The 26,995-nt window shown below is 41.1% G+C and overlaps 1 protein-coding gene across 1 annotated transcript in view; it reads right to left on the bottom strand.

Annotated features, from left to right (window-relative positions):
- ENOX1 (ecto-NOX disulfide-thiol exchanger 1) overlaps positions 1 to 26,995 on the bottom strand; it is a 226,192-nt gene that overhangs the window by 135,416 nt on the left and 63,781 nt on the right. The window contains exons 4-6 of the mRNA XM_045567225.1: positions 6,029 to 6,202; positions 4,608 to 4,814; positions 720 to 953 (exon numbers count right to left, since the gene is read on the bottom strand). Of these exons, the coding sequence (XP_045423181.1) occupies positions 720 to 953; positions 4,608 to 4,814; positions 6,029 to 6,202 (615 nt within the window). The remainder of the gene's footprint in view (positions 1 to 719; positions 954 to 4,607; positions 4,815 to 6,028; positions 6,203 to 26,995) is intronic.

A 26,995-nucleotide genomic window follows, 5' to 3' on the forward strand; every position in this document is an offset into this window, starting at 1 on the left:
AAATGCCCAGATGGGCTCAGCTCACACAACTTTACTCAATAATAAAACCAAATTCACACACACAAGGCATGCTAACTTCAAAATCTGGCCTTTTCCCAATCATCACTGTAGTTCACTGGTCACTAAGCTTTTCTATATTTATCTCCCACAGCACCAAACACCAGAGAGGGGCTCAACAAACATTAGAGGAAATGAAATAAACTCTTCTATTGCTAATCATCCTGGAGGTGCTGGAAGTGTCCCTCCAACTGCATCTCTGAAGACAGGGATCCTATTCGTTTCTCTTCTATCCTCTGTGGACCCTAGCACCGTGCGTCAAATGCGTTAGGGCGGCTTTAAGAGTCTGGTGTACGCGCCAACTCCTTACAGAGCTAGGGTGGACGCCAGCCCCGCTCATTAGCTACTGGGCCCGAGGACAATAGCCTGCTCTCCAGTTTAATGCCGCGGGCCCTTCTGCGCCCTCATTCGGTGAGTTGCTGAGTGGCTGCACACACACTGTCGTGGAGAGCAGGTGAGAGCGCTGGAAAGGGGCAGGCCCCAGTCCCAAGCAGGATGATGACGCCCAGGTGCCTGCAGCTTCCAGGTGACCCCGCTCTCGTGCAATCAGCAAGTGAAGAGACAAAAGAAGCAGGGATTCTGCGTTTGGGAATCACTGCGTTTCTCTTTTAGCAGGCGATGGCTAAGGCGGAAGGACAAACGCCCCCTGGGTGGGCTCATACCTTTCAGCTTTTCGGCCAGCAGGGCGGCTTCGTGCTCCGAGTAGTGCATGATGGCCGGCGGGGACGGGGGCCGCAGCCGGTCCTCCTCCAGCTTGCGCCGGTGCCGCTCCTCGCGGGCGCGCATCCTCTGCTTGCATTCCCACTCGTAGAAGTCGTCCCTGGCCTGGGCAAAGTCCACGTGAAGGCGGCCCGAATCCTTTTTGTCCGTGCTGGACCCTAATCGCATCCTGTAACCTGAAACCAATGGGAAGTCTGGTCACGTCCAGTGGCCACACATTTAGACAAACACTAACTTATTTCTTTGCCCTCCCTAGGGACACCTTTCCCACAGGAGGTGGGAAGCAGTTATCCTTCTCCCCAGCAATCCTGAAGCTCTGCAAAGTTAAGCCTATTACAGATTTGGGGTGAAACACACTTCTGGGAAGTGTCTCTGAGGGTGGCTTACCCATTTTCCAAACCAGTATCCCCAACAAGGATGAGCTCAAGAACTGGGGACTTGTCATGATAACTCCTTCTTCCCTCTGGCTCCCAGGAAGCTCAGAAACAGACTTATCATGTATCATCTTTTCCCCCTACCTTTTTATGGCCTTGATTTTATATTTTCAATTTAGTGTAACTCTATTGCATAGGTGGAGTATGAGTAAATAAAGAGCATCTATGATATTTATAAAGATCTACAAAGTAAATTCCAGAACACCTCACTCACAGGCTATTGCTTAATTCCCCCACAAAATGCTGCTGCTCAATTCTCTCTCCGCAGCTGCAAAAGCCACAATTATCAAGGCAATTTTGCAATGCTGTTTTATTTCCACTTATCCTCTGGGGCACGCAGGAGAATATTTTACCTTCAATCAGGAGGTCTCACCGCTGCCTTCCTGATAGCCCTGCAGCGCCTCATCTGGCATGCAGCATCACACAAATTGTTCACGAAATCTTTGAAGGCCACAGGAGCCCTGTGCAAGAGCCCAGAGCTACACACACACACACACACACACACACACACACACAAAATGGGCCTGGAAATCTTTGGGGGATTTACTGTGAGCTACCCAACTTATAAAGATTATGAGCAGAAATGTGATCTGAGAAATCAACACAAACAGAACTGCAACTAGCTCGCCAGCCTAACTTCAAATGAAGAAGAGTTGACTTTGAGGTTGCTCTTCAGTTTGGGGTACTCAGATTTTCAGAACATAAATTCAGGTCCCTGCAGGCACATGGCTGCTGGGGGCTGCCAGAGGAGAGAGCAAAATAAGCACTTTTGCAGTGTAGGGGCTTTGCAAATGAGATGCAGCTGGCGATGCTAGGCTGCACCGTGCTGATGTTCAAGATCTCATGGTGAATTTCAACGGATGGTTTTAGCATTTGGGGTTAAAATTCAGCTGAAAATCCCTGGAGAGGCTGGCTTCTCCCCAGGAGGCCACTTCACACCTTTGGAAAGTTACAACCAAGACAGAGATCTCACATCTGATTCCTGTGATGCCACTGAACCCTTCTCACTCCTAGATTTTCAACAGCGTTATCTAAAAATGGGAAGACATAACAATACCAACCAAAACCAAAAACACCCGATCACAGATGTGCAGAATTAATGCTAAAGCAAAATGTATCTTGGTCGTGGGCCATGGAAACTTAACAAGTCAGCAGGCCACGGGGATACGTACATAACAGCTGAGCAGGCAGCACTGCCTAAGACTGGCCAGCTGTCCTGACTGGCTGAGCAACTTTCCTCTGTTCATGTCCAGAGAATAACTTTTTCAACATTTTTGGCTCCAGAAACACCCTCACTTTCACTGAAACATCACCATTAAAAGAGACCCTGATGAGGCTGAGTCTAAAATTAGCTCGGCCTTCAAATGTGAATGTGGTTCTAAAATTAGACAGGCCCTCCAGCTGGGCTTGGGCTTGCTGGAGCCTGCACACAGAGGGGCAGCTCTACTTCCTTCCTGCCCTTCCAATTAATCAGCCTTTTCGCATCTTCCCAGGACGGATGCAATAGCCTCCCAGGGTGATGAGGCACTGGGAGGCTCCTCTGCACCTAGGCAGGGAGGCTGGGGGTGAGGCCCTGCTGCCTTCTCCTGCCTCAAAGGGGCAGACCAAGGAGCAGCGAGGGGTCTGCTGAGAGAAACAGGACCAGTGCCCACGCTGGAAAAAGCATAAAATCAAGGCATAAGAAATCAAAGAACGCCTTTCGTATGGCTACATTTGGGACTATTCATCTTCTGATTGGTTCTAAACATTGTATTGCATTAGTATGGAAAAAGACTTTTGATCTGCTCTAACCCTGTGGTTTAATCAGGCGGGGTAAAGTAACACAGTTGACCCTTGAACAACATGGGTTTCAACTACATGGATCTACGTATTAGGCAGATTTTTTTTTCAACTGAACGTAGATCAAAAATAGAGTATTCAAGGGACGTGAAACCAGCACATAGGAAGGGCCAACTTTTTCTTTGGTTCTACAGGTTGACTGAGGGACTTCAGTATGTGTGGGTTTTAGAATACACAGGAGTCCTGAGCCAACCCCTGAGTATACCATGGGATGACTGTAGTTTTACTGGTACAGCTATAATTAGAACCCAGGTTCCCCGGGCAGAGTTCCTAAGAAAGGATCAGTCCTTCTTTATCATCATCAGGATATGCATTGAAAACAACAATTTACTGAGTGATTTCTATGTTGCAGGTGCCCTGCTAAGTACTCACTACCCATTATTTGCTTTATTCCTCCTCACAATCCGAGGAGGTTGTACTGTTACTATCTCTATTTTGCAGATGAGAAAACGGAGGCTCAGAGAGAGAGAGAGAGATTATCTGGGCCAAGGCATGTGAAACTCAGTGCCATGTACAGGGCAGAATCCCCACTTGTCTGATAGCTGTTTGTGTGCTGGAAAACATCTTTATTCTAAGCTTTGTCTTCTATCTCCATTTTGAAATGCTTTTAGATGTTTTTTTCTCTTTGTAAGGTTTTATTGCAACAAGTTGTGAAGGTCTCCCTATCACTATCTAGCTCAGGAAGTCTCTGCAGTATTGGAATGACTTCAAGTCTTCCGGGGTTTGCACAGAATTTCATGGCAATAGAGGTTGACTACAGAAAATAAGTAAAACCTGGCAGTAATGTTGAGCTGTTTGGTTTTTTTTCCTGTTGTTTTCCCACCTCCCCCCAGTAGCTTTGCCGCAGGAATCGGGAGGTGAAATGCAGAATGACAGACTGAATGTACGCAGAGAGCGTGACAGAATGGCAATGAGTTCAATCTGAAAATAGGTTCTTGTAAAGCCACCCCATAATACTTAGATTCGGCAAAGGCCTTGTGGAAAGACTCTATTCACTTGGCCCAACACAGAGTGGAAGGCAGCATCAGACCTCATTTAAATATCTCTAAAACTCACCTATAAAAATTGGCACCAAAGAACAAGGCTTAAAGAACCGGACAATATGATGTTGAGCCTTAGCCTAAGGTCCATGAACTAATTTTCTGCAAGGAACTGGTCTTGCTTCGGTACCCTGGTGTCTACAAAGTGAATCCACTTCTGAAAAACTGAAATTATTCTGAGAGAGTACTTTACTCCCCCAGAGGATTATATCCAATAATAATAATGGTCCTTAGTGCTCATAATATTGCTTTTCATCTAATAAGCACTTGAGAACATTAATTAGAAACTTGATGGAATTCCTAAAGACTGGATGGTGGGAAATTGCTCCTGTAGCAAGGTATATTCACGGACTTAACAGAGAGCTTCTGGTAGCCAAGGAAAAAGGCAGATTTCCCCCTTTTCCAGCCCCAAACTATGAGGACTTCATTGTGCATTAAGGCCAAAGGCAATAAGCTCATATTAACATCACAAAACATAACAAAATGCCTCCAAAACTCCTGATGTAATGTAAAGTACCAGAAAGGTAAATGGCTTTATCAACCATGAATTCCTCAGCAAAGCGAATGTGACAGAAATTCTTCTTGCTTTTCCGAATCGCTGTAATATCACCACACTGCTCAAAGACTTCTTGAATAATTTCCTCAGTAGCATTTTCTGGTAATCCTCCGACAAACACAGTCTTACACCCAGGAGGTCGTTCTCTTGTGGAAGGAGGTGGAAGATCTGATAATCACAACAAAACAGAGTTTTGTCTTTTATTTATTTGCTCTCTTTTTCTGGTTCTCCCAGCAAAAGTAAAGCTTGCAGAGTCACTTTCTCCAGGCTGAGTAATGGTAAATTTCTGTACCAACTTCCAATTTATCCCCGGCTGTCTTGTTTCTAAGTTCCCTTCCCCTCCCCGTCCCAACCTTTACTTTCCGTGTTCATTTCTACCCAGAGTGGCTATGCTTGTCCGTGAACAAAGATAAAGCACATGTTAGCATAATTTCATTTCTCCTTTATAATACAGAAGCCGAGAAAATGGAGGGAAGAAAAAAACGTCCCAAAGTACAAAACATGATGAAATGACAACATGATGAAAAACCTCGGCTTGTTATCTGCTTTGTCTTGTTGCCAGATAAAGAAGCAACAAAGCAGAACATAGGAAGCATAACCTAAAAAAGCACGCACAATACTTACTTGGCTGCGAAACACCGTGCCTGGAGAAAACGCTTTGTTATTATTCACATTTAAATGAGCAAACTATTAAATTTTGGGGAGGATGTATAAAAAGATAAAATGTACACTGTCACAACATTTTACCTAGTTTATATGTAGATTACTAAAGCAATCTCCTGCAAAGTCCATTTAAAAAAGGCAACGCTGATTAATAGGAATAAAAAAAAAAGCAGAGCTATTTAAGCCCATAAATGTAGTATCTGAGGCTAAATTAAAAAAAAAATTCTGGCCCATTTACTTCGTCAAATGTATGCTTCCTTCAAGCAAATTCAATTTGGGTCCAGAAACTCTGAGATACAAAGTTTCCCCCTATCCCCCAAATTGCTAACTGCCAAATTAATTCAATTTTTCATCTAGCAAAAACACATTTCAGAGTTTTTCTCCCACATTCGTGAAGATGGATGGAAGTGCTCACATATTTCACACTATGTTCTCCAGCAAATGCTAGACGTCATTGCATGCAAAAAGATTCCTAACACTGGATATATATACCCAAACCCCACGCACTGGCTTCATAGTGTCCATTTAGCTTCTGGACAGACACATGGTCACATCCTCGTTTATCTGTTTTAATCTAGAGACAAAGGCTTTGTGTAGAACAGACCCCACTCCGTGCATCTACAGGTGAGTCGCATCTGGAAATGAATGCAATGCTACTTCAAGTTTAAAAGAAAGAAATTTAAAATGATGAGCAAATATTTCTCACGGGTGTTACTTACTTGGATTTTGAGGAAAAAGAGTACAACTTTTGCAGTGGATTATTTCTTTGACAACAGCCACTTCTGTTGGCGGTGGGGGAGGTACCAGCCCTAGGCCTGGTATCATTGGGTTAATGGGGGTGATTCCAGTCATCATGTTGAGGCTTGGATCAAAGCCTGGGACACAGATTGAGTCTGTAAAGTACACAAGATAACATTTTGACTGGAGAATCTTAAATCCATTTTTGTTGTTGTTGCCATTTTCCTGCAAAGATTATTTGACTTTGTTTTTTTCAGGAATTTCTCCTGGCATAAGATGTAGCATTTTATAAAGCTATTCCAGAAGGGTAAAGAGACAAAACAGAAAAAGATGAACCTAAAACTATGTGAAAAGGAAATTATATTACTTAAAATATTAACATGGCAGAACAGAACACAGCATATTAAAGTGTAAAATCATGCAACATGAAGCTTCACTATTACCATGAATGAAATTTTCTTTTTCTTAACATTAGTGTACTGTTTACATTGCCTTATGACCCAGAATGTGGGAAGAATATCATTTAACATTGAAGTACCCTATGAATCTAATTGTCAACCTGGTTTTATCAAAAAAGCCTTCTTACCCAAGTGACCTAGATTTAGGAAAGTTCAATTTATTTGTGCATATTTTATAATGATGCATTCAGGTCCCACCTAACCTATTTCCCCCAGGAAGAAAAAAAAAAAAAAACAGAGTGATTATAATTACTACGGCTGGGCTAGATACATGCAGGCATAAAATTAGCTATAGACATTTCTGGATTCTACTGGACAATCACAACTTCTTCCTATAATCCAATCAACAAATAATTAATCCATTCTTCTGAAATCTTTCTGCCCTGTATTTTAAAAAAAAACAAAAAACAAAACTTGAAAATAGAAAAGGGGCAAAAAGAATGGTATTTCCAGTATAAACACTGAATTTTTTTTTAGTATGATAATGAAGCAAGTAATTTCAAAGGTGATACACAGGGATTTTTTTTTTTTTTAATTAAGTAAGCACTTTCTAAGAGCAGGGGCTGTTAAAACACTGTACTGAGTTCCGAAGAGTAGCTACAAGGGGATCCCTTTCATAAGGGTTTTTCTGTTTGCAGAGAACAGATACTCCCACTGGTAGTGTGATTATGTTCCCAGGTAGACAGCAGGACAGATGCCACCAGGAGAGGTCATGGTGACTCTCCAACTACTCTGCAAGGATGAAACTTCCTTCTTCTTCTTCTCTTAACTCTCCTTTTTCTCCTTCCGCATCTTAGACCATGCCCGTTCTTCCTTCCTACCACCCTCTTGTTTTTGATTCTCCTGAGCAGGCTGTGCCTTAGGCCCCTGCATGGCTTCACTCTTGGCTTGTCTGTGCTGAAAGGCTGGATAAACCCAGAGCAGATGAAATGACAGCCACACCCTTTGTTTACTAAGAAACTCCAAAGGATACAGAAGGCTTGGCAAAAACTTATCTTTCTGCTACCTTGGACATTCCCACTCCACCTCTGGGTTAAACAGAATAGTGTGACTCTGATCTGTAATCCCAAGAGGATGGCTGTCCCATTTATTAGATACTCCCATCTGATTTGATAGTGTGCCAACGTGACTTCAGTAAAAGGAGAGGTACTTGGGGGGTTTGCTTTTTAAAAAAAGAACCCTAAATATAAATGCCAAATAAGCATTTTCTTTCCAAGTAGTCACCTTGACTTTCTAGGCACTTTCTCTATAATTATGGTTCTCAGTTCTTTCATCTGGAATATGGGACTGTTTGGATTATCTCCTGGGGCACTAGCATTCCAAGACTCCAGGATTCCACACTGACAGGGACAAGACCCCAACTCTGGTTCTTCATTTAATGCTCAAAAGTTTCTCATTTTACAGATAGAGGAATTGAGGCGTAAAGCAGTTAAGTAAAATTTCTAACGTCAGAAAGCAAACAAACGGTAGAGTTAGAGCTAGGGCCCAGGTCTCCGCCTCCATATGTAAACAAGTACAGATACAACTATTTCAAAGTTTCCACTTAGAATGGCCCAACCTGATTATTCACCTGATATGTGTCACTACTTCTAAAAATTTATTTTACTCTTAAAAAAAAAATCAAGATTTTCCTGCTGATCCAGATGCCAATTCTAAAGAATTTCCAGACCAGAATGGTGTTCAACATCATCATCATTAAAATAACATACTGGCCTCTAAGGGGAATATATTAGAAATAGAAATATAGGCAATGGGAATATTGGCATGTTTGTGCTTTTATTTAATCTCATTCCGTACATAGACTTCATCTGTTTCTTTCCTGGCCTGGCCCTCACTATTATTTGCCAACACAGGATGATTTAAGGCTGAAACCACTCAGGACTGCAAGGCCTGAAATGAGAGCCTTGTGATTACAATAAGCAGATGTTTCCCACAAATGAGATGAGAAACTCGGGGCCTGCATTCTCTTTTAGTTGTAACAGACTTCTGTTTTCTTTCTGAAGGCTAAATAAATATATATACCTTCAGAAATGGGGAAAAAGGACACCACCCTTGAGCAAAATATTTTACGATATACCAAGAGTTACTTTGCTTTCTCTGTGACATCAATATGAAGAGACTATGAGGTTTAATGAAATCTGCATGGTGAGTGTGCTAGCTTGAAAAGGGTTTAGAAAGGAATTAATACTTAAATTATGCTGGACCTCAAAGGATCTGAGATTCAGTATTTGAGAGGAGAAAGTAGGGAAGGATTAGACTAAAAAAAAAGAACTCATTACTTTTTAACAATATATGTACAGCTGGAAATTGTTTCCTCAAACAGCACAGGTGCATATTCTGTACTCACTCATTAAAGCAAGTGCACAAACTGAAAATCTGAGAAAGACACATACACCGCAAGGCAAAGGTGAGAAGGGAGCACAAACTCTATGGGTCAGTTCTGTGTCTTGTTTGGAAAAGCTACTCCTGTGAACTTCAGAGATAATGAGTTGTAATTCTATGCAGGGAAAGGAGGAGGGCTGCTTAAATCACAGCAAGGAAGAATCCAATTAAGCATATAGTAGAATTTTCTTTTAGAAACTGTCCTTAAAGGAGAGGAAGGGTTATTCATCTCAGACCGTGGCCCCGTCTGGCTTCTCTCTGTATTGCTGGCTCCAAGCAAGGGTGCCAGGGCCAAAGCTCAGCAAAGGTTTCTTTTTGGTTGTCTGTTCCCTATTGGACAAGACAAAACAAAAGTCCCGTTTACTGAATCATAGTCTAGTGTTTCATCAGTTTGACGAGCATTTTTCAGAAGGCAGTTTTGTGTTTAGGATTTTAGAGGCACGGCAGTTGAATTAATTGATTAGCTAAATCATGCATTCAGCATTTCCTGGGCACACACTATTGCCGGGGTCTGGCGTTAGAGAGGTAACCGTAAGAAGTTCCCACTTGGATTTGAGAGGGGAATAAAGGATGGGCGCGGAACTCAGCAGAGGAGTCAGATACCTGAGCTGAGCCTCACGGGACACAAAGGAAGGGAACTGCCTGCTGAGAGCGAGCCTGACAGGCCTGGGAATTCCAAATAATTTTCCACGGCTCTCGTGGTGTGCAGGTGACAGTGTGGCCACGATATACGGAGAGTGTGCAGGAGTTGGATCAGAAGGGATCTTGTTCAAGCTAGTGAGTTTGGACTGGATTCTCCCTGGAATGTCAGCCCCTCAAGGTCAGAGGTGTGCCTGCCCTCCCTCCTTGTCTCTTTGCCTGCTGTCCCTGAGCCAGGGCTTGCTCCTTTCCTGCCCTTTCCAGTCCATGCCTCAGTAAACAGTCTCATATTTGAAGTAAGAACCGGATCCCATTTGAAAGAAAGGAATAGGGGCCTCTTGCCAGGCAAGACTGGACATAATAACTAGGTTAGGTGCAGACAAGGAAGCTGGGCTGGGGATGCGGCTGAGGGGACAGAGAGAAGGTGTCAGTGCCAGGAACACATCTGGCCCGGAAGGAAGAACATAGTGTTCCAAGAAAATAACAAGAGAAAGGAGGGAGTAAATCAAGCTAAATGGTCTAGTCCTGGGCCGAGGGTGTCCCGACAGGGTGGCTGAACACAGAGAGCATTAGCAGCAGACAAAATACAGGTCCAGGCAGGACGGCTGCACCAGGGAACTTCATCTGCAGCTCACAGGGTCTGCACCACCCTGGTCCGGGGTTCAGACTCAGTCCAGGGAAACTGGAGTTTGCAACAACATCATGAGGTCACAGGTTGAGAAACACTAGGCTATCTGGCAGGTTACCTAAGCTGGGACTCATGCCAGGGAAGCAAGACAGGTGTCAGGCACCAGAGTGGAAGCCTGGGGTTTGGGGAAGGAGCCAGGTACCCCAGTTATCAGACCTGGAGCCCAGGTCAGAGCCCGGCCAGCACAAAGCCTGCTTGAATGCTGAGTCTCAGAACACAGGGCTCCCGAGCCCTCTTCCTGCTGCCCAAGGCCAGAGCGGCCCTCAAGTGCAGGGAGATGCTGAGCATGGGAAGCTAGGTGCCAGGACTTGTGCGGGGCAGACAGACAGGCTGGAGGGGCTCTGGAATTGTGCTGCTTCTTTTACCAGAAGAATTACTGATTTAAAATATGACCTATCATCACTCTACAGAGAAGCCACGTAATACATGAAGACATTCTGTTTACCAGAAGTTGAGGATGAAGAAACTTGTTCAGAATAGTCTCTAATTGCAATTGACAAGCTTTGGTCTTCTATAAAGTCATTATGTTCATGAACTTTTAAAGTAATGTTTTTGTTTTTCCATTCCATGTGCTCCTTTTCTCAAACATTCTTAAAAACAATTTTGTGAACAGTAGAGGAAAAGTGAACATTTTTAAAAAGATGATCTTGAAGCCAAGGGATCTGGCACAGCTAGGTGACCTAAGGCTGAACGGTTTCCTAACCTCGCTGGGCTTCAGTGTGTCCACCAGGGGAATGGGAACATGACTACCACACATATGACTACTATGACAAAATGGGAGCATTCAAGAAGACCATCTGCGACTGGGGGAAAGTGGTATATCAAAGTGTGAAGAGCCCAAGCCTGCAGTCAAATATTCCTGAGACCAGATCCTGGGGCTCCTATGCACTGGCTGTGTGACCTTGGGAAATTGAATCTTTCTAAGCCTCACTTATAACATCTATAAAATAAAGAGAGTAATATTTACTTTTTAATATTCTTATGAGGATTAAATGAGTTAAAGAAAACCAAACCCAAAGTGTTTAGCATAATGTTCAGTAAATACTTGGTAAATTATGAATGGTAGCAATTACATACAACATTGATAAATATTCTTATTCAATTGCATGTATATTTATGTAACCTCACATAAATATAACATTATCAACATTTAATATACATAAAGGAACATAATGATGGTAACAAAGTATTTCATTTGGCAAACATGTGAGTGCCCATTGAATGTTGGATGTTTTGCTGGGTCCTTTGCATGTAAAGACCTTGTAAGATATGAGCCCTTCCTTCATGGATGTGACGATCCATTGACAGAATCAACCTAGTAGGAAATGAAAATACAGTATGACACCAGCTATGAGACATTTAAAGAGATGCTACAGAAAATACAGAAAAGAGGGACATCTTAACCAGTCTGGGATGGGGGGGTCACGGGTTGACTTATGTCCCACCCAAAAGATATGTCAAAATCCTCATCCCCCATATGCATAAATGTGACTAATTTGGAAACAGGGCATTTGCAGATGTAATCAAGCTAAGATGACGTCATGCTGCATTAGGGTGGGCACTGTCTAACGTGACCGGAGTACTCCTGAGAAGAGGAGAAAAGACACAGACAGGCACCCGGGGAGAACGCCCTGTGATGCCCGGAGACTGGCAGCCGCAAGTCACCCATCACCAAGGATCGGCTGCTGACAAACGCCAGAAGCTGAGAGAAAAGTATGAAACAGATTCCTCCCTAGATCCTTCGGGGAGTATGCGGCCCTGCTGACACCTTAATTTCAGACTTCTGGCTGCCAGAACTGTAAGAGAATAAATTTCTGTTGTTTTAAACCATCTGGTTTGTGGTACTTAGTTACAGTGTCCCTAGGAAACCAATACTGGGGGGTAATGTCAGGGAAGGAATCCCGGAGTGCGGGGACAGCTGACCTGGTTCTTAAAAAGGATGACTTCTGTCTATGCAATGGGCATGTTAAAAAGTATCCCCAAAATATACTTATTGGGATCATAAACACAAAGATATTTCCAAATGATCTCTTAGAAGAAATGTTCAAAACCAGTTCCCTGGAGGCAGAATTGCTCTTAGGGTTTCTTTGTGAAAAAATAAACTCTGAAGATGGCTTCATATTTGTTAAGAACAAATCAACCACACAGATTATGTTAACATAATAGTGTATTTTATAAAATAAGTGAATGCTTATAAGCACGATCTTTAAGAAAGTGAAGTTGAAGATGCTTTTGTGATTTTTCCAAAGAGATCCAAAGGCAGACAGGTATGTTTTCTATTTAAACCCAAGATGTACATCCACAGTGAGCCCCTGCCGTGCACACTTTATAAACAAAGACCTCATTCCATCAATAAAACCCCCTGTCTCCTCTGACTGAGGCAGCAGCGCTGGCAGAATGGAGGAATGCAGCCGTCAACAGCTATTTTAAGTACTGTTGACTTGGGTGAGATTTGTGTCCATGTTTGAAAATAGGATACGACATGAAGTGAGGAGAATTTCAAAACTTCTGACCAAAACTGGCATAGAGAAAAACTGACTGCTCAAAGAAGTCTGTCAGATCTTTCCAGCAACCTGCTCGTGCAGAGTACGCACTCGAAAACCAAGTGCATTTTCAGAGAGCAGGAAGTAAGAGCTTATCAAACGTTCTGTAAAACTCACACTGGGGGGCGGGTGATTTGAATTCGATGCCAGTGCAGTTTCTGCACAGAGGCCTGAGCTGTCACCCTCCGAGCAAGTTGCTCCATGTTTCTTGGACCCCCTGAAACACGCTCTTAAGACACAACGGGCCTCACAACTGAGGCACGAAAACCACGCTGGCATATGGCAAGCAGGCAGGCTGGGAGGGGCTCACTTTGACAAGGACCTAATCAAAGACTATGCAATTTCAAAGCTGAGAGAGATTTGAGCATGACCTAGTCCTACCCTCTTAATTTTAAAAGGAGAAAATTGATGCCCAGAGAGGTTAAGTGACTTGCCCAAAGTTACACAGTGAGTTAGGAGTGGAGCTGGAATTGGAATCAAGTCCTGCTGCTGCTTCATTGTGCATCTGAATTCTCCGACCTCTCTCCAGCCTGCCTGCCTTTGGATGTCTCAGGTGACGGTGCACTCACTACCTCCACACACAGCCTGTCCCATTGCCTAATGGTTTTCATAAGGAGAAATTTATCCCTCATACCCTGACTCAGGACCTGCAAAGCTGTAGTTAAATCCATTGTCCTTACTCTGCACTCCTGAGCTCCTACAACAGGTCTAATTCTCTTTCCCACCATTACTTGTCAAGTCCACAAAGGAAACCCAGAGAAAGGCTCAGTCTTCTCCCACCCAGCCTCAGCACCCTCTTCCCTCAGTCCTTCCATGTGGGACTGCCCTTCTCTAAAAACCCACCTCTACTGAGGTCCAGGGTTATCCAGAGAAAGAGGCCAGGAAGGAGCTGACCAACCAATTAGCAGTGGTCTCTGCCTTTCTTACTTCCAAACTCTCTATCTTTTTTTTTTACTAACTTGGTATGTTTAAAAGCAATGGTCATGTGTTTCATGCTTGCTTTGTGCCAGGCCTGCACTTAAAGTGTCACATCATCTCATCATGTGATTCACAGAGTTGACAAACGCTGAATGACCTCATTCAACTAGAACACACACATTCTTGCCTCTGTAGGATGATGTCCTTATGCACCTTTGCAATTGACATTTTGAAACTAAATGAAGGATTTTGCATTTTCCAATTAATTTTCCAAAATCTGTCTTCTTAGGTTCTCCCCTTGTCTTGAATTTTCCCTCTCTTGACCTCAGTACCTATAAAATGGCTAGACGGCCCTTTCTTAAAGTTCCTTCCCCTTCTAATTCACCAGAACCTCTCTCCCTGCACGTCCAACTCAGCCACGGGGGTGGGGAGAAGATCCTCCCACTGCCAGTCTGGGAGGTAACTATTAGCTGCTTTTCTTGCTGACGTCTTGCAGATGACAAACTATTAGCTGTCTGAGGCTTGGAGTTGGTACAGGGAACATGTTCTCATCCACTTCCTCCTTCTGGCCAGGTGGTTAGGACTTTGCTCTCACCAAGATATTGTTTCTGTTCTTTCCCCTCCTTACTTTTACCCCAGATGTGCTCCAGGTTCCCTACACCCTTGGGCTTGTGAATTCTAGCAAGTATTTGTAGAAACATCTCCTTAGGCAAATCCACTTAGACTCCTTCCCCCAACATTTTTTTCTTCTGCACCTTTTGTTGTTGATTTCCAGTTTTAAGAGCCACTGCCAAGTCTCAGGGATGCACATGGGATTACCCTGGGTTAGAAGCCCCTGTGTACTAAGTTGTTTTCCCTGCTCTATGGGCTCTATGCCCTCTCACTTGTTTCTACGCCCTGTCTGAATGCACTCCATAGCAAACCGCCCACGGGATCCCGGGCACCTGTTCTACTCCATGCCCATTAAACAATTTCAGAAAGGTTAAGTAACTTCAGGGCTTGGCAGGTTTTTTTTAATGGCACCACCCCTTCCTCTCAGTTCCTGGTTTAGAACCTTTGTAGATAACCACACCCAATCACCTGCCAAACCCTCTCAAGTTAGACCTACCTTGGAAAGGACTCCATGTCATCTTTGTTTTCCCCCATTGCTAATTTAGGTTCTCATTAGCTCTTATCTGGAGTACTGCAAAAGCCTCTTTTTGTCCCCCAAAACTTCAGCTTCCACATCTTCCTCCCCCTCTCTCGTCCCTCCCTCCCCCATGCCCTCTCACACCCCTGGACCTGCGATCAGCGGGTGATGCACACGGGAGAACCACGAGAGCAGGTCCTAATTGGAGCCTCTAAGTTACATATTTCAAACTTCTTTTCACATCCCTATCTCATTAGCCGATGATTAATTTTCTCTCTATAATGTTATGTGACTTTGTACAGCAGGACTGTTATATAATGATGGGAAAAAGAAAAAAAAATTACTGAATAGTCTCTCGGTGTTCTCTGCTTTGTCCCAGCTGATAAGTGCATGGTGCCAGGAGCAGACAGTAGAGGCAAAAAGCTATTGAATCTCGAAAAATATGTTTGAATATTCAAACACCTCAGAAGTACTTTTATAAAGAAGTAATTTTTATGAATCTATCCACTTATCTTTCTAAGGAGTGGGGACACTCTAAATGTATGTTGAAAGGCTAAATAATTCATATCAACACATTTCGTTTTGGCATTCAATGCCTCCCTGCTCTATGGGACTGTTGCCTTTATTTGAAGTCAGGGTAATAGGTGATACTGACGTAAAGCCCACTGTAGTCAGGGCTCATAATAGCAGAGATGGTCGTTCATAGCATGTAAACGTCTTTATAGGGATCTTCCCTTTGAAACCTGCATCTTTCTGAGGCAACATGCAAGGGCTAACCTTTTGATTTTATTTATCAACTTTCGTTTCAGTTTACAAAGGCATCTGAGAGATAGGTAACATCTCATAAATTTAAAAAAGAACAAAGGAAAACTTATTCAATATTTGGCTTTAAACAAAACATTCATATCATATTATTTTAAACAATTTATGTAGGTTTCAATTTAAACTTACTGTTTGAATGGATTGAAACAACACAGAATTGGTCTCTTTAAATAAAATCAGCATAGAGCTGTAGACTTGGAGAGAAAATAGGACCTGTTTTAAAGGTAAACACATCATGAGAATGCCTAAAGGAAATTGCAAATCGTGTGTGGTTTTTGAATCATACACTAATCTAATATTAATTTAATTTTTCCACCAGTCTGTGCAAGCAAAGAAAATTCAGTGACTTAATTATCACCTTATCTCAGGGTCCAACATAGTCCTTGGCACATAGTATTACCTTCAATAAATATCAGTTAGTTGAATGAAAGAAATTACAAAATTTACAGAGTTCATCCTAAAGGGATAAGACAAAGTATATCTGGTTGTCCAATCCACAATGGCACAGTATAAGTTCATACATAGTTTTAAGCAAATGATCCCTGGCATTCTTTATACTTCCCTTATTAACCAAACAATAAGAGATGTGAGGATGTTTGTTAGTTATTCCTCCTAATATCACAGGAAAATGATGATGATTGTTATGTACCTTTTATAGATAATGAGGCTGAGAGGCACCAGGAGTGAGGATGTGCTCAAGACCCCAGAATAAATGGATGGGACTGGTCTTTGGATGCTCATGAATATGGCATCGGTAAGGCACACCTCATACTTGCCTCCCGCCAGCTCAGGGCTGCAAGAACACAGACCTGGTCTTAAAGGAATGAGGTAGAGGGCCAGGAAGGTAAGTACAGTCTCATTTAAATCTACACAAGCTCATCTCATATCTTTTAGCTTAGGAGTGCTTGGAAAATTCAGCACAGAAATGAAGACAGGACAGGACAACTTAATTTCACGCCACAGGGGAATACTACCATCTAACAGCAGTGTAAGTAAAAGGGAACCTAATCAAAACAAGTTTATAAAAGAGGTAAAAATAAAATCTTCACCTATCTACCATGAAAATTTTAAATAAGAAGCATAAACCCTATGCAAAAACAACAATCTTCAATTCCATACTATGGGTGAATTAGGAGGAAAATAGAGAAAATAAAGGAACTGCAGATTTGGGATAGAAGTTTGGAAGTAGGAGGAAGAAATCGAGTTGAAGATAGATAAAAAGAGAGAAATCAGAGGGAAAGGCAGCAACAGACAGATGGAGGGACAGTCTGAACCCCAGGTGCAAGGCTCCCTCTCCTGCCCAACTGACTAGGCTTGGTTCTTAATCTGCACAAAAGAGGACTAAAAAGAGTATTGATCCCTGACAGGGCTGTTCTTAGGATTATGAGTTAAAATATGCAGAGGGCTTCAAAGAGTGCCTGGTATACAGTAAGCACTCAATACCTATTAGCTATCATTTTGATGAATAATATATATATATTTGTGTGTGTGAGTATATGCATGTATATATTACATTGTATATGTGCTACAATGTTGTTTTAGTGTCTTTCCTTTTTTAAAAAAAAGGCATATCTCACTTCTCTGTTGCTTTTTAAGTTCATGTTTTATTATCTGCCCTAATTTCAAGAAGTAGTTCTTTGAGTGGAAATCAGGAGGTCCTCTAGGTGAACAACTGAGGAGGCAGTACCATATAGTTTTCCTACAGGAGAAATTTCTCCAAGGGAAATTAGAAAACACCTCTCTCTCCCCTCTTCCCCAGGACCCAAGATGTTCTTCTGTGCCGGGAAATGAGAGTTGCAGCATTCAGAGCTGTTTCCTGTTTGCTTTTTCTGCCAGGAAGATTAGGTGTTGTACCTAAACACACCAACTGCGCTCATTTGAAATCCTATTTTATTCATCTAAATGAATATCTATTTTAAGATTCTTTACACACACGAACACATATGTCTTTTTAATAAATTAAAATGGAGCAGAAGCAGACTTTTGAAAATACTTCGTTACATCTGAGGGCCTGGCCAGATTTAATTATTTACCTGTTGACGTGCACTTTGGTCTAGAAAGCACCCATGCCAAACCATACTCGCCCATAGGCGGTCATTGCTGGCAACACCCTGAGTAATTCCAGGGGCAAATTTTTCAGAGAAGTAAATTAAGGGGGAATAACTTCACCAACAAACTGCCATCTAAAACTAATGCAGCCTTTCGGGCCGAGTGCAGTGTTCTTTGAGCATTCTTTAATGACTTGTTTGGAACGTGCTTTCTCCACAGCACCAACCCCTCAATGGCAGAAACTCAGGGAAGTAAGTAAAAACATACACATGAAACACATGAAAAACATACCCTCAACTTTTTTTTTTTCTCTCCTGGAGAGTTCCAAGTTCAAAGCAGAGACTATAACCAAGATTTTCATTTTAAATTAATTATTTTCTGCCAGGCTGTAAGTTTGAAGAATGCTTTTGTTCTTCATTCAGAGGGGTCTGCATCTCGTTCTCATTCCCAGAAGCACCTAGTTTTGAATTGTTACTAAGCCTTTATGCAATACTGTATTTTCCAAATCCTTTTTCAGTTATTTAATAAGCTGGTCCTCGTGACATCTCTCTAATACGTTCTCTCCTCCGCAGATGAATAAGAAAGTTGAGGTCTGGAGGACCAAGGGCATTTGCCCACAGCGTCACTGCAATCACGGCAGAGCAGGGGTAGCCCACGCTGTCCTGAGTGTGATGACAGTCTGCCTGCCTGCAGTCTCCAGGGAGGCACAGGGCAGAGGGGAAGAAGCAGGAGCCACACTATTTGGGCTTTAGTTCCTCATCTCAGATCTAAGGCTGAAACCTGCCCTGCTTACTGCACATTGTTATTCTTAGTACCAAATTATATGAAGGACATTTATGTGCCAGCAGTTTACAAGCAAGGAATCAATACACAAATATAAATTACAGTTAGGATTTCTTTTTCCTATTTCAGTGGCCTCTGGGGCTCCACAATGGTGCTAAGTGCCTACCTTGTGCAGAAAGAGAATTCAATATATCATCCAGTGTATTACTGAGCTTTAAAGCATATATAGAAGCATGACAGGTGAGAGGGAGAAGAAGCGGGAGGGAGAGAGTATGTGTGGGGGTTGTATCCTGATTCTTCTCATTGTAATCCATGGTTCTCAGCAGAACCACGCCATTGTCCATGTTAGGGTTAGCCAATACGTTTTGTTTTTGTTTTTTGTTTTTTTAGAAATGGGGTCTCTCTATGTCACCCAGCCTAGAGTGCAGTGGTGCAATCATAGCTCACTGTAACCTCAAACTCCTGGGCTCAAGCAAGCCTCCCACCTCAGCCTCCTGAGTAGCTAGGACTCTAGGTACATGCCACCATGCCTGGCTAAGTTTTTAAAATTTTAGTGGGGCATTTTGCTGTTGCCCAGGCTGGTTTTGAACTTTTGGCATCAAGTGATCCTCTCTCCTTGGCCTCCCAAAGTGCTGGGATTATAGGCCTGGGCCACCCGACTCGACCCAGTAAGTTTTATAGCTGGGAAAACTGAGGAGCACAGTGGCATACTGCCCTAGGTCTTTCTGAGATATTTGCTCATTTAACATTTATTAATCACCTACGAGGTTGCTAGGCATGTGCTGGATGCTGGGGGCACAAAGGTAAGTCAGGATTCCTGGTGTAAGGTGCTCCCAGTCCCCTGTGAATCAGATACATGGACACAGGCTGCATTAGAAGTGGCAGCATAATTAGGGAGGTATACACAGAACCTGTGCCATCATCCTGAAAAGAGCCTGAGCATACTCTGAAAGACAAGTCGTCTTCCTCAGTGAACGTATTTACCTAGCTAAGCCACTGTGTCCCCAAACCCAAGCACAGAGAGCTTTGTAAACACATACCCAAGTCAGAGGGCAACTGTCCCTTGGGCTCAGCCACATTTTCAACAGCAGTCATTTTTACTGCATTTACCAAGTGACTTTTAGGGACAGAGGACTGTTGGATATTTTATGATTTATCTTTCTTTCTCTATATTATTATTTACCTTTCTCCTCTTAACATAGGGGCAGTCTGGATCAGTGAGCCTCCTTCAGGCAGAGTTTACATCCAAAGTGCCAATGATGTGGAGCACCGAGGTTATAAAGGATAAATTTATTGCAGAGACAAGGGCTAGCTAATCTATGTTTGCTTCTTGCCACTGAACAGGGAATTTACATTTGCCAGAATAGCCAGAATAGAAATGTTGGCTTGGGTGTCCATGCCTTTATTCAATTAAATGTTTTTGTCATTTTGTTTGTCTTTGGTTTTTTTTTTTTTTTTTTTTTTTTTTACTGTAACAAAAACAGATCTCCACATTGTTTCAAATACATTTGGCCAGTCAGTCAAAAGAATTGTCAAACTGTATCACGAGTATTTAACTTCCTTCCATCACACCAATGGGACAGGGACATGAGGGGAGTGACTCATTTCAGCATAAAGACTTATTAAACAGAGCTAAGTTAAACTAAAATGAAACAGAACCACGTGGGAACATGTATCGAGTGTGTATCCTAAGGATTTATCCTGGGGCCTCTTCTGTTCAGTATTTTTTCTTGATGTCTTGAACAAAGAACCCTGTGATACACTCACTAAATACTCACCGTCATTGACGGTACTTGTGTTGAAGGCATATGCAAGGAACATGAAAAGGTTGAAGACAAATGTTTGGGCTTCATACTTTGAGAGGGACAGACACTTTCAGAGAAAATAGAAGTGACAAACGAGAAGCACCTTAATTTATCGAAAAACATCCTACAAGAAATGAAAGGGCTGAAAGTACACCCAGAGTTACACGACTGGCACAGCCACAGTAGATTATGGAAAGAAAGTCATATGTGTAAGAGGTAAATCCTAATCCCAGAGGACAATGTCAGAGAAATCAAGTGTCCCTCACACTGTCCCCCATGGCCACCATCTGTCAAGGGGCAGTGCCAGGCCAGCTCTGGATTGTTACTACAGAAAGAAGCAGAGAAATATGAGCTGGGAGGGAACGAGGCCAGATGGACTCTGGCCAAGCTCTTCTAACTGAATTCTGGGCACCTCTCCCCTTGCCTCACTCCTCCACACCTGGCTTGGCTGGCCTGACTTTCACTGGCCTGTCCTCTGGCCATGGACACCCTCTCCCTTTTGGACTGACTTTACATGAGCCTGGCCAGAGGTTTTCTTAGCTATGATATTTAGTGCCTAAGTTTTCTCTCCCTCCCTTTGAACATGTTCCCCAAAAGTTCATGTGTTGGAGACTTAGTGTTGCCAAGGATTAAGAGGTGAAGCCTTTACACAGTGATTAGGCCATGAGGGCTGCACCCTCATGAAGGGATTAATGCCATATGGCAAGGGTAGGTTAGTGACCGTGGGAGTGGGATCCTGATAAAAGTATAAGCTTGGCCCCCATTCTCTCTCTGTTTCACACGCTCACTTGATTTTCTCTTCCCACCATGGGATGATGCAGCAAGAAAGTCCCCACCATATGACTGGGCAGATGCCAACACCATGCCCTTGGACTTCTCAACCTCCAGATCTGTGAGCCAAATAAATACTTTTTCTTTATAAATTACCCAGTCAGTGCTATTCTGTTATAGCAGGAAAAAACAGACTGACCACCTAACCGTTGCAATTCTTTTGGATCTCTTCCCCACAAGGAAGCTCCTGGGTATAGTCCCTTCTTTTGAGGGGAGAATTGCCCTCTGAGCATAAATGTGCTATTAATAGAACACTGTGGCTGGCCTTGACTGCAGGTGGATCATGGACGAAGGTGTGGGAGGGGGAAGGGTACTCGTTTTAACCAAGTATTCTAGGTACCAGGCAACATGCTCGGGACTTTCACATACCTTATGCCATTTAATCTTTAGGATAACAGTGCAGGGAAAGTTAAAAAATGGAGAGAGTTTAAGTCAAGTGTTAGCTAGAAGTGGCAGAGTTGGAACTCAAACCCAGGTCAGTCCTATTGCAAAGCTCTTTTTGTCTCACCAGGGCTGTCAATGACAAAACCCTAAATTGGATGGATTATGGAGTTTGGCGACTACAAAGGACAGGACTGACCTTTAGCTGGTAAACACCAGTATGGCCATATCACTGTTTTAGGCCAGCATCTGTTCTGTTTGGTCAGTGCCCAAGACCTGTCAGTTGTTAAATATTTGGGTATCATAGTTGCCCTTATCAAAATGAAATATGTGGCAAATAACAAATATTTGACTTCTACTTCTGGCAAGGAGAAAGTAACAGCGGCCAGATATGCTGTCCCACCTGAAACAACTAAAAAGCCAGATAAGATATATGAAACATAGTTTTTTGATACTGGACATCAGGCAATGCAAGACAGCGATTCCTGAGAGAAGAAGAATAAACAACGTGAGGCACACGATTGCCCAAGCTTACTGCCAGGAGGGTTTTCAGACTGTAACAGAGGGAGGAAGAACCCTGGAAGAGTCGGCAGTCTCCTTGAGTAAAGACATATTTGGTAGTTTGGGGAGGCCAAGGCAGCCTAGAGTTCACAGGGCAGAGTACAGAGAGAAGAGAATGGTGCACACACGTGCAGGCACATGCACACATGCACACAAATACAGCCCTCAGAGATCTAAAGAGGGTTTGCTTCAAGTCTTCAGCTGAGAACTAATCAGTATATGTGTGTGAAGAAACTAAGCAAGGCTAGGAAAAGACCCACCTCAAAGGATTTGAAGGTCACAGAAGGCTGGGAGGAGTTCTACTCTCAGTGAGAGTAGATAAGCCTATTATTCACGAGGTATCAGGTAGAATGCCCAGAATAGTATTGCCTCACTAATAGGACAAAATTAGCTCTAAAGGCTGCTTTGGTCTCTCATAACAAAGCTTGAAAATAAACTTCAAAAGGTTCAAATTGCTTCTCAGTAACTTACATATATCCTAGAATAAACCTCAAAGATATTTACAGAAAAACAAAAAATATCCTGCACCTAACAAGGTAAAATTCATAATGTCTAGCAACAAATGAAAAATTACCAGATGTGATTGGATAATCCCCAAACCTTTGAATATGTTACTTTACATGTCAGAGGGAACTGAGGCCACAGATGGCATTCAGATTGTTAATCAGCTGTCCTTCTGATAGATTATTCTGGATTATCCTGAGGAGCGCAATATAACCGCAATAGTTCTTAAAAGGGGAAGAGGGAAGTAAAAGAGAAAGTTGAAGTAATTTGATGGAAGAAAGATTCAAGTCACCATTGCTGGCTTTGATGATGGGAGGGGGCAATAAGCCAAGGAAGGAAGGCAGCCCCCAGAAGTTGGAAAAGGCAAAGAAGCAGATTCTCCCCTGGAGCATCCAGAAAGAAATTCAGCCCTGATTACACCTTGATTTTAGCCTGGTGATATCTGCAACAGACTCCTAACCTACAGAGCTGTGAGATAATAAATTTGTGATGCCACTAAGCTTGTGGTTACTTGTTAGAGCAACAGAAAAAAAATAAGACACCAGGTATACAAAGAAGCAGGAAAGTGACCCGTAACCCATATCTTCAAAAAAGTAGAAGAAAGACTGAACATGTTAAATAGAATACAGAAAATATAGATTCAAATTTAACTTGTAGAGATCAGAAGTATAATGTGTATGAGATAAAAATACACTGCATAGAATTAATAGCAGATCTAACATTTAATTAAAATTCAGTAAACTTGAAGAACAGTAATAGAAACTATCCAAAAGTAAACATGGGGAGAAAAAAGATGACAATAACTACAAAATGAACAGAGCATAGAAGAGCTTCGGGACAACAACAAGCACTCTATTTGTAATTAAATTACCTGAAGGAAGAGGGTGAGACCAGAAAAAGTATTTGAAGAAATAATGGCTGGAGATTATACAAATTTGATCAGAACTATAAACTCACAGACCTGAGAAGCTCAAGAATATAAGGTGCAAGAAATATGAGTAAAAGTACATGAAAGTATATCATAATCAGGTTACTTAAAACTAGTGACAAATTCTTAAAAGCATCCAAAAAAAAGTACATTACATACAGAGGAACAAAGATAAAAATGAGAGCAACACAAGCCAGAAGACACTGGAATAACACCTTTACAGAATTGAAAGAAAAAAAAAAAAACAACTTTTCTTTTACTAGGTTCTACATTCAGTGAAAATATCTTTCAAAATCTTTTAAAATGAAAGTGACAGAAAAACTTTTTCAGATATGATAATCTGAAAGAATCCATCACCAGCAGATCTAAGCTATAAGAAACATTAAAAAGAAAGTCCTTTACACAGAGAAAAATTATCTAAGATGTAAATCTCAATCTACACAAAGGCATGAAGAACATCAGAAATGGCAAATATGTGGTTGGGAAGAAAAAATATTTTTTAATCTATTTTTAAACTCTTTAAAAGATAACTGGCTGAAAAGGACAAAATACTAACAACATATTTTGGGTTTACAATATATATAGAAGTAAAATGTCTGACAACAAATAGCATATAAGAAAAGAGCACAGTTCTTATACTACATGAAGTGGTAAACCAACAAAGGAGGTAAAATTGAAATCATAAAGCAACTCAATTCAAAAGAAGGCAGAAAAATATGAAAATCAGAATAAAAACATAATAGTCAAATACAATCAATTATTAAGATTGATTTTAACTCAATCATACTGATAATCATATTAAATATAAGTAGTCTACCCCAATTAAAAGGCAGATTGTTAAATTGGAGTAAAAATGTAAGAGCCAACTATATGCTACCTACAAGAAACCCACTTTAAATACAAAGTCATAAATAGGTGAAAAACAAAAAGACTGAAAAATATATACTATACTAACACTAATCAAAAGAAATCTGGAAACTGGGGCTATAGTAATATTAAATAAAGTAGATGTCAGACCAAAAAAAAATTACTAGGGATAAAAGAGTCATTTCATAATGATAAAGAGGTCAATTCATCAAGAAAATATAATAATCCTAAACCTTTATGCACCACATAACAAGACTTCAAAATACACAAAGTAAAAATTGATAGAATAGAAAGGTGAATTAGACAAATCCATAATAACAGTTAGAAATTTCAACCCTCTCAATAATTGTAAGAACAAGTGACAGAAAATCAGTAAGTATATAGAAAATTTAAATAATGCTATCAATCAATTTGACCTAATTGATGGAAATCAAGCAGTGGGGACGGCAGGGGAAGGGAGGGACAAAAATCTAACTAACAGGTACAGTGATCACTATTCAGGTGATGGGCACACTTACAGCCCTGACTCATGCATTACAAAAGCCATCCATGTAATAAAAACATTTATACCCCCTTAATATTTTGAAATAAAAAGAAAAAGAAAAGAAAAAGAAAAAAAAAAACCTCCACCCAATAAAAACAGAAAACACATTTAAGTGTACATGGCACATTTACGAAGACAGGCTATACTCCGAGTGTAAATCAAACCTCAATAAAATTACAAAGACAAAAATCATATGAAGTAACGTTCTCAGACCAGAATGGAATTAAATTAGAAATTAATGACAGAAAGATATCTGGAGAATCAACAAATAACTGTAAGCTAAATAACAAATTCTGAATAACCTATGGGTCAAAGAAGAAACCAAAAGGGAAATTAAAAAGTATTTGAAATCAAATGGAAACATACCATACTAAAATTCATGAGATGCAGCTAAAGCAGTTTATGGCACTAAATGCGTTTATTGGAATGGAAGAAAGGTCTCAGGTCACTGAGGATGGCTTATACCTTAAAAAGACTGACAAAAGAAGAGCAAATTAAGCCTGATATAAGCAGAAAAAGAAAATAATAGAGATAAGAGCAGGAATCAGTGAAATATAAAACACAAAAACTATAGAGAAAAATCAGTGAAACCAAATGCTAATTCTTTGTGAAGGCCAGTGAAATTGATAAACCTCCAGCCAACCTTTTCTAAGAAATAAAAGAGAGAAGACACAAACTCCTAATAATAGGCATAATAATAACAAAACTACAGTTCCTAAATATATTATAAGTACAAAGGAATATTATGAAAAACATTTATGTCAATAAATTTGACAACTCAGATGGAACAGATTCCTTGAAAGACACAAATTACCAAAGCTCACCCTAGGAAAAATAATGTATGAAGCTCTATATCTACTAAAGAAATTGAATTTTGTAGTTATAACTATTCCCACAAGGAAACTCCAAGCCCAGATGACTTTATTAGGGAATTATACCCTAGTAGAAATTCAATACTAATTCTACAGAAACTCTTTCAGAAAATTAAAGCAAAGGAAATACTTCCCAATTTACTTCAGCATTATCCTGACATCAAAACCAGACAAAAACATTAGAAGAAAAGAAAATTATAGATGATATCCATCATGGACTTTGACATAAAATTTTAAACAAAACTTTAGCAAATTGAATCTAGTGATCCATATAAAAGATTAATACATCATGATGAAGTAAGGCTTATCCTAGGAATGCAGGGTTGATTTAACATTTAAAAAATTAGTCAACATAATTTACCAAAGTAGTAAACTAAAAAAGAAAACAACACACATGATCATCTCGGTAGATGCAGAAAAAGCTTTTGACAAAATCCAACATCCCTTCACTTAGCAAACTAAAAATCAGAGAAAACTTCCTCAATCTAAATAAAGGCAATGTATTTACAACCTACAGATATGCTCATGTTTAATGCTGTGTCCTCATAACAGCAGAAATAAGGCAAGGATATCTACTCTTATTCCTTCTATTCAGCTATTAATATATGTGACAATATGGATGACTTTCAGAATAATTACGCTGAGTGGAAGAAGCCAGAAATTGAGTACATTCTGTACGGTTTCATTTATTTATATAAAAGTCTAGTAAATGCAAAATAATTTATAGAGACAGAAGATCAGTGGTTGCCACAGCATCAGGGTGGATGGAAGAGGGCGTCTGAGTAGGTAGGAGGGAGAGATTACACAGGGAACAGGAAACTTTTTGGTGTAACTGGTATGTTCATTATTTTGATTATGATAATTTCACAAGTGTATAGATATGTTAAAACTTAACATTTAAATATGTACAGTTTATTTTTTGTCAATTATACTTCATTAAAGCTATAAAATATAACAGATGCTTTAGGGCATCTGTAAAAATGAAAGCACTGACAAAGTGAACCGAGTTGAATCCAGCCAAGGTCTTGATCTCAAGCAGGGGATGAGTTACAGGAGGGCATGGTTGTCCTCCCTGACATCAACTTAAAAACATTAGATGCGTGTGTATAAAGCCTCTTAGTTTCCCAGTAAGAGATACTTAATAGATCCCGATTTAAACAAACACAGTCAGCTATATACCAATTCTACAATCTTAGAAGTCAACAAGAAGCATATTGGGGATTATAGATAAATGGCAAAAAAAA

Source organism: Lemur catta, chromosome 13, assembly GCF_020740605.2.
Source record: "Lemur catta isolate mLemCat1 chromosome 13, mLemCat1.pri, whole genome shotgun sequence".
NCBI classification, from domain to species: domain Eukaryota; kingdom Metazoa; phylum Chordata; class Mammalia; order Primates; family Lemuridae; genus Lemur; species Lemur catta.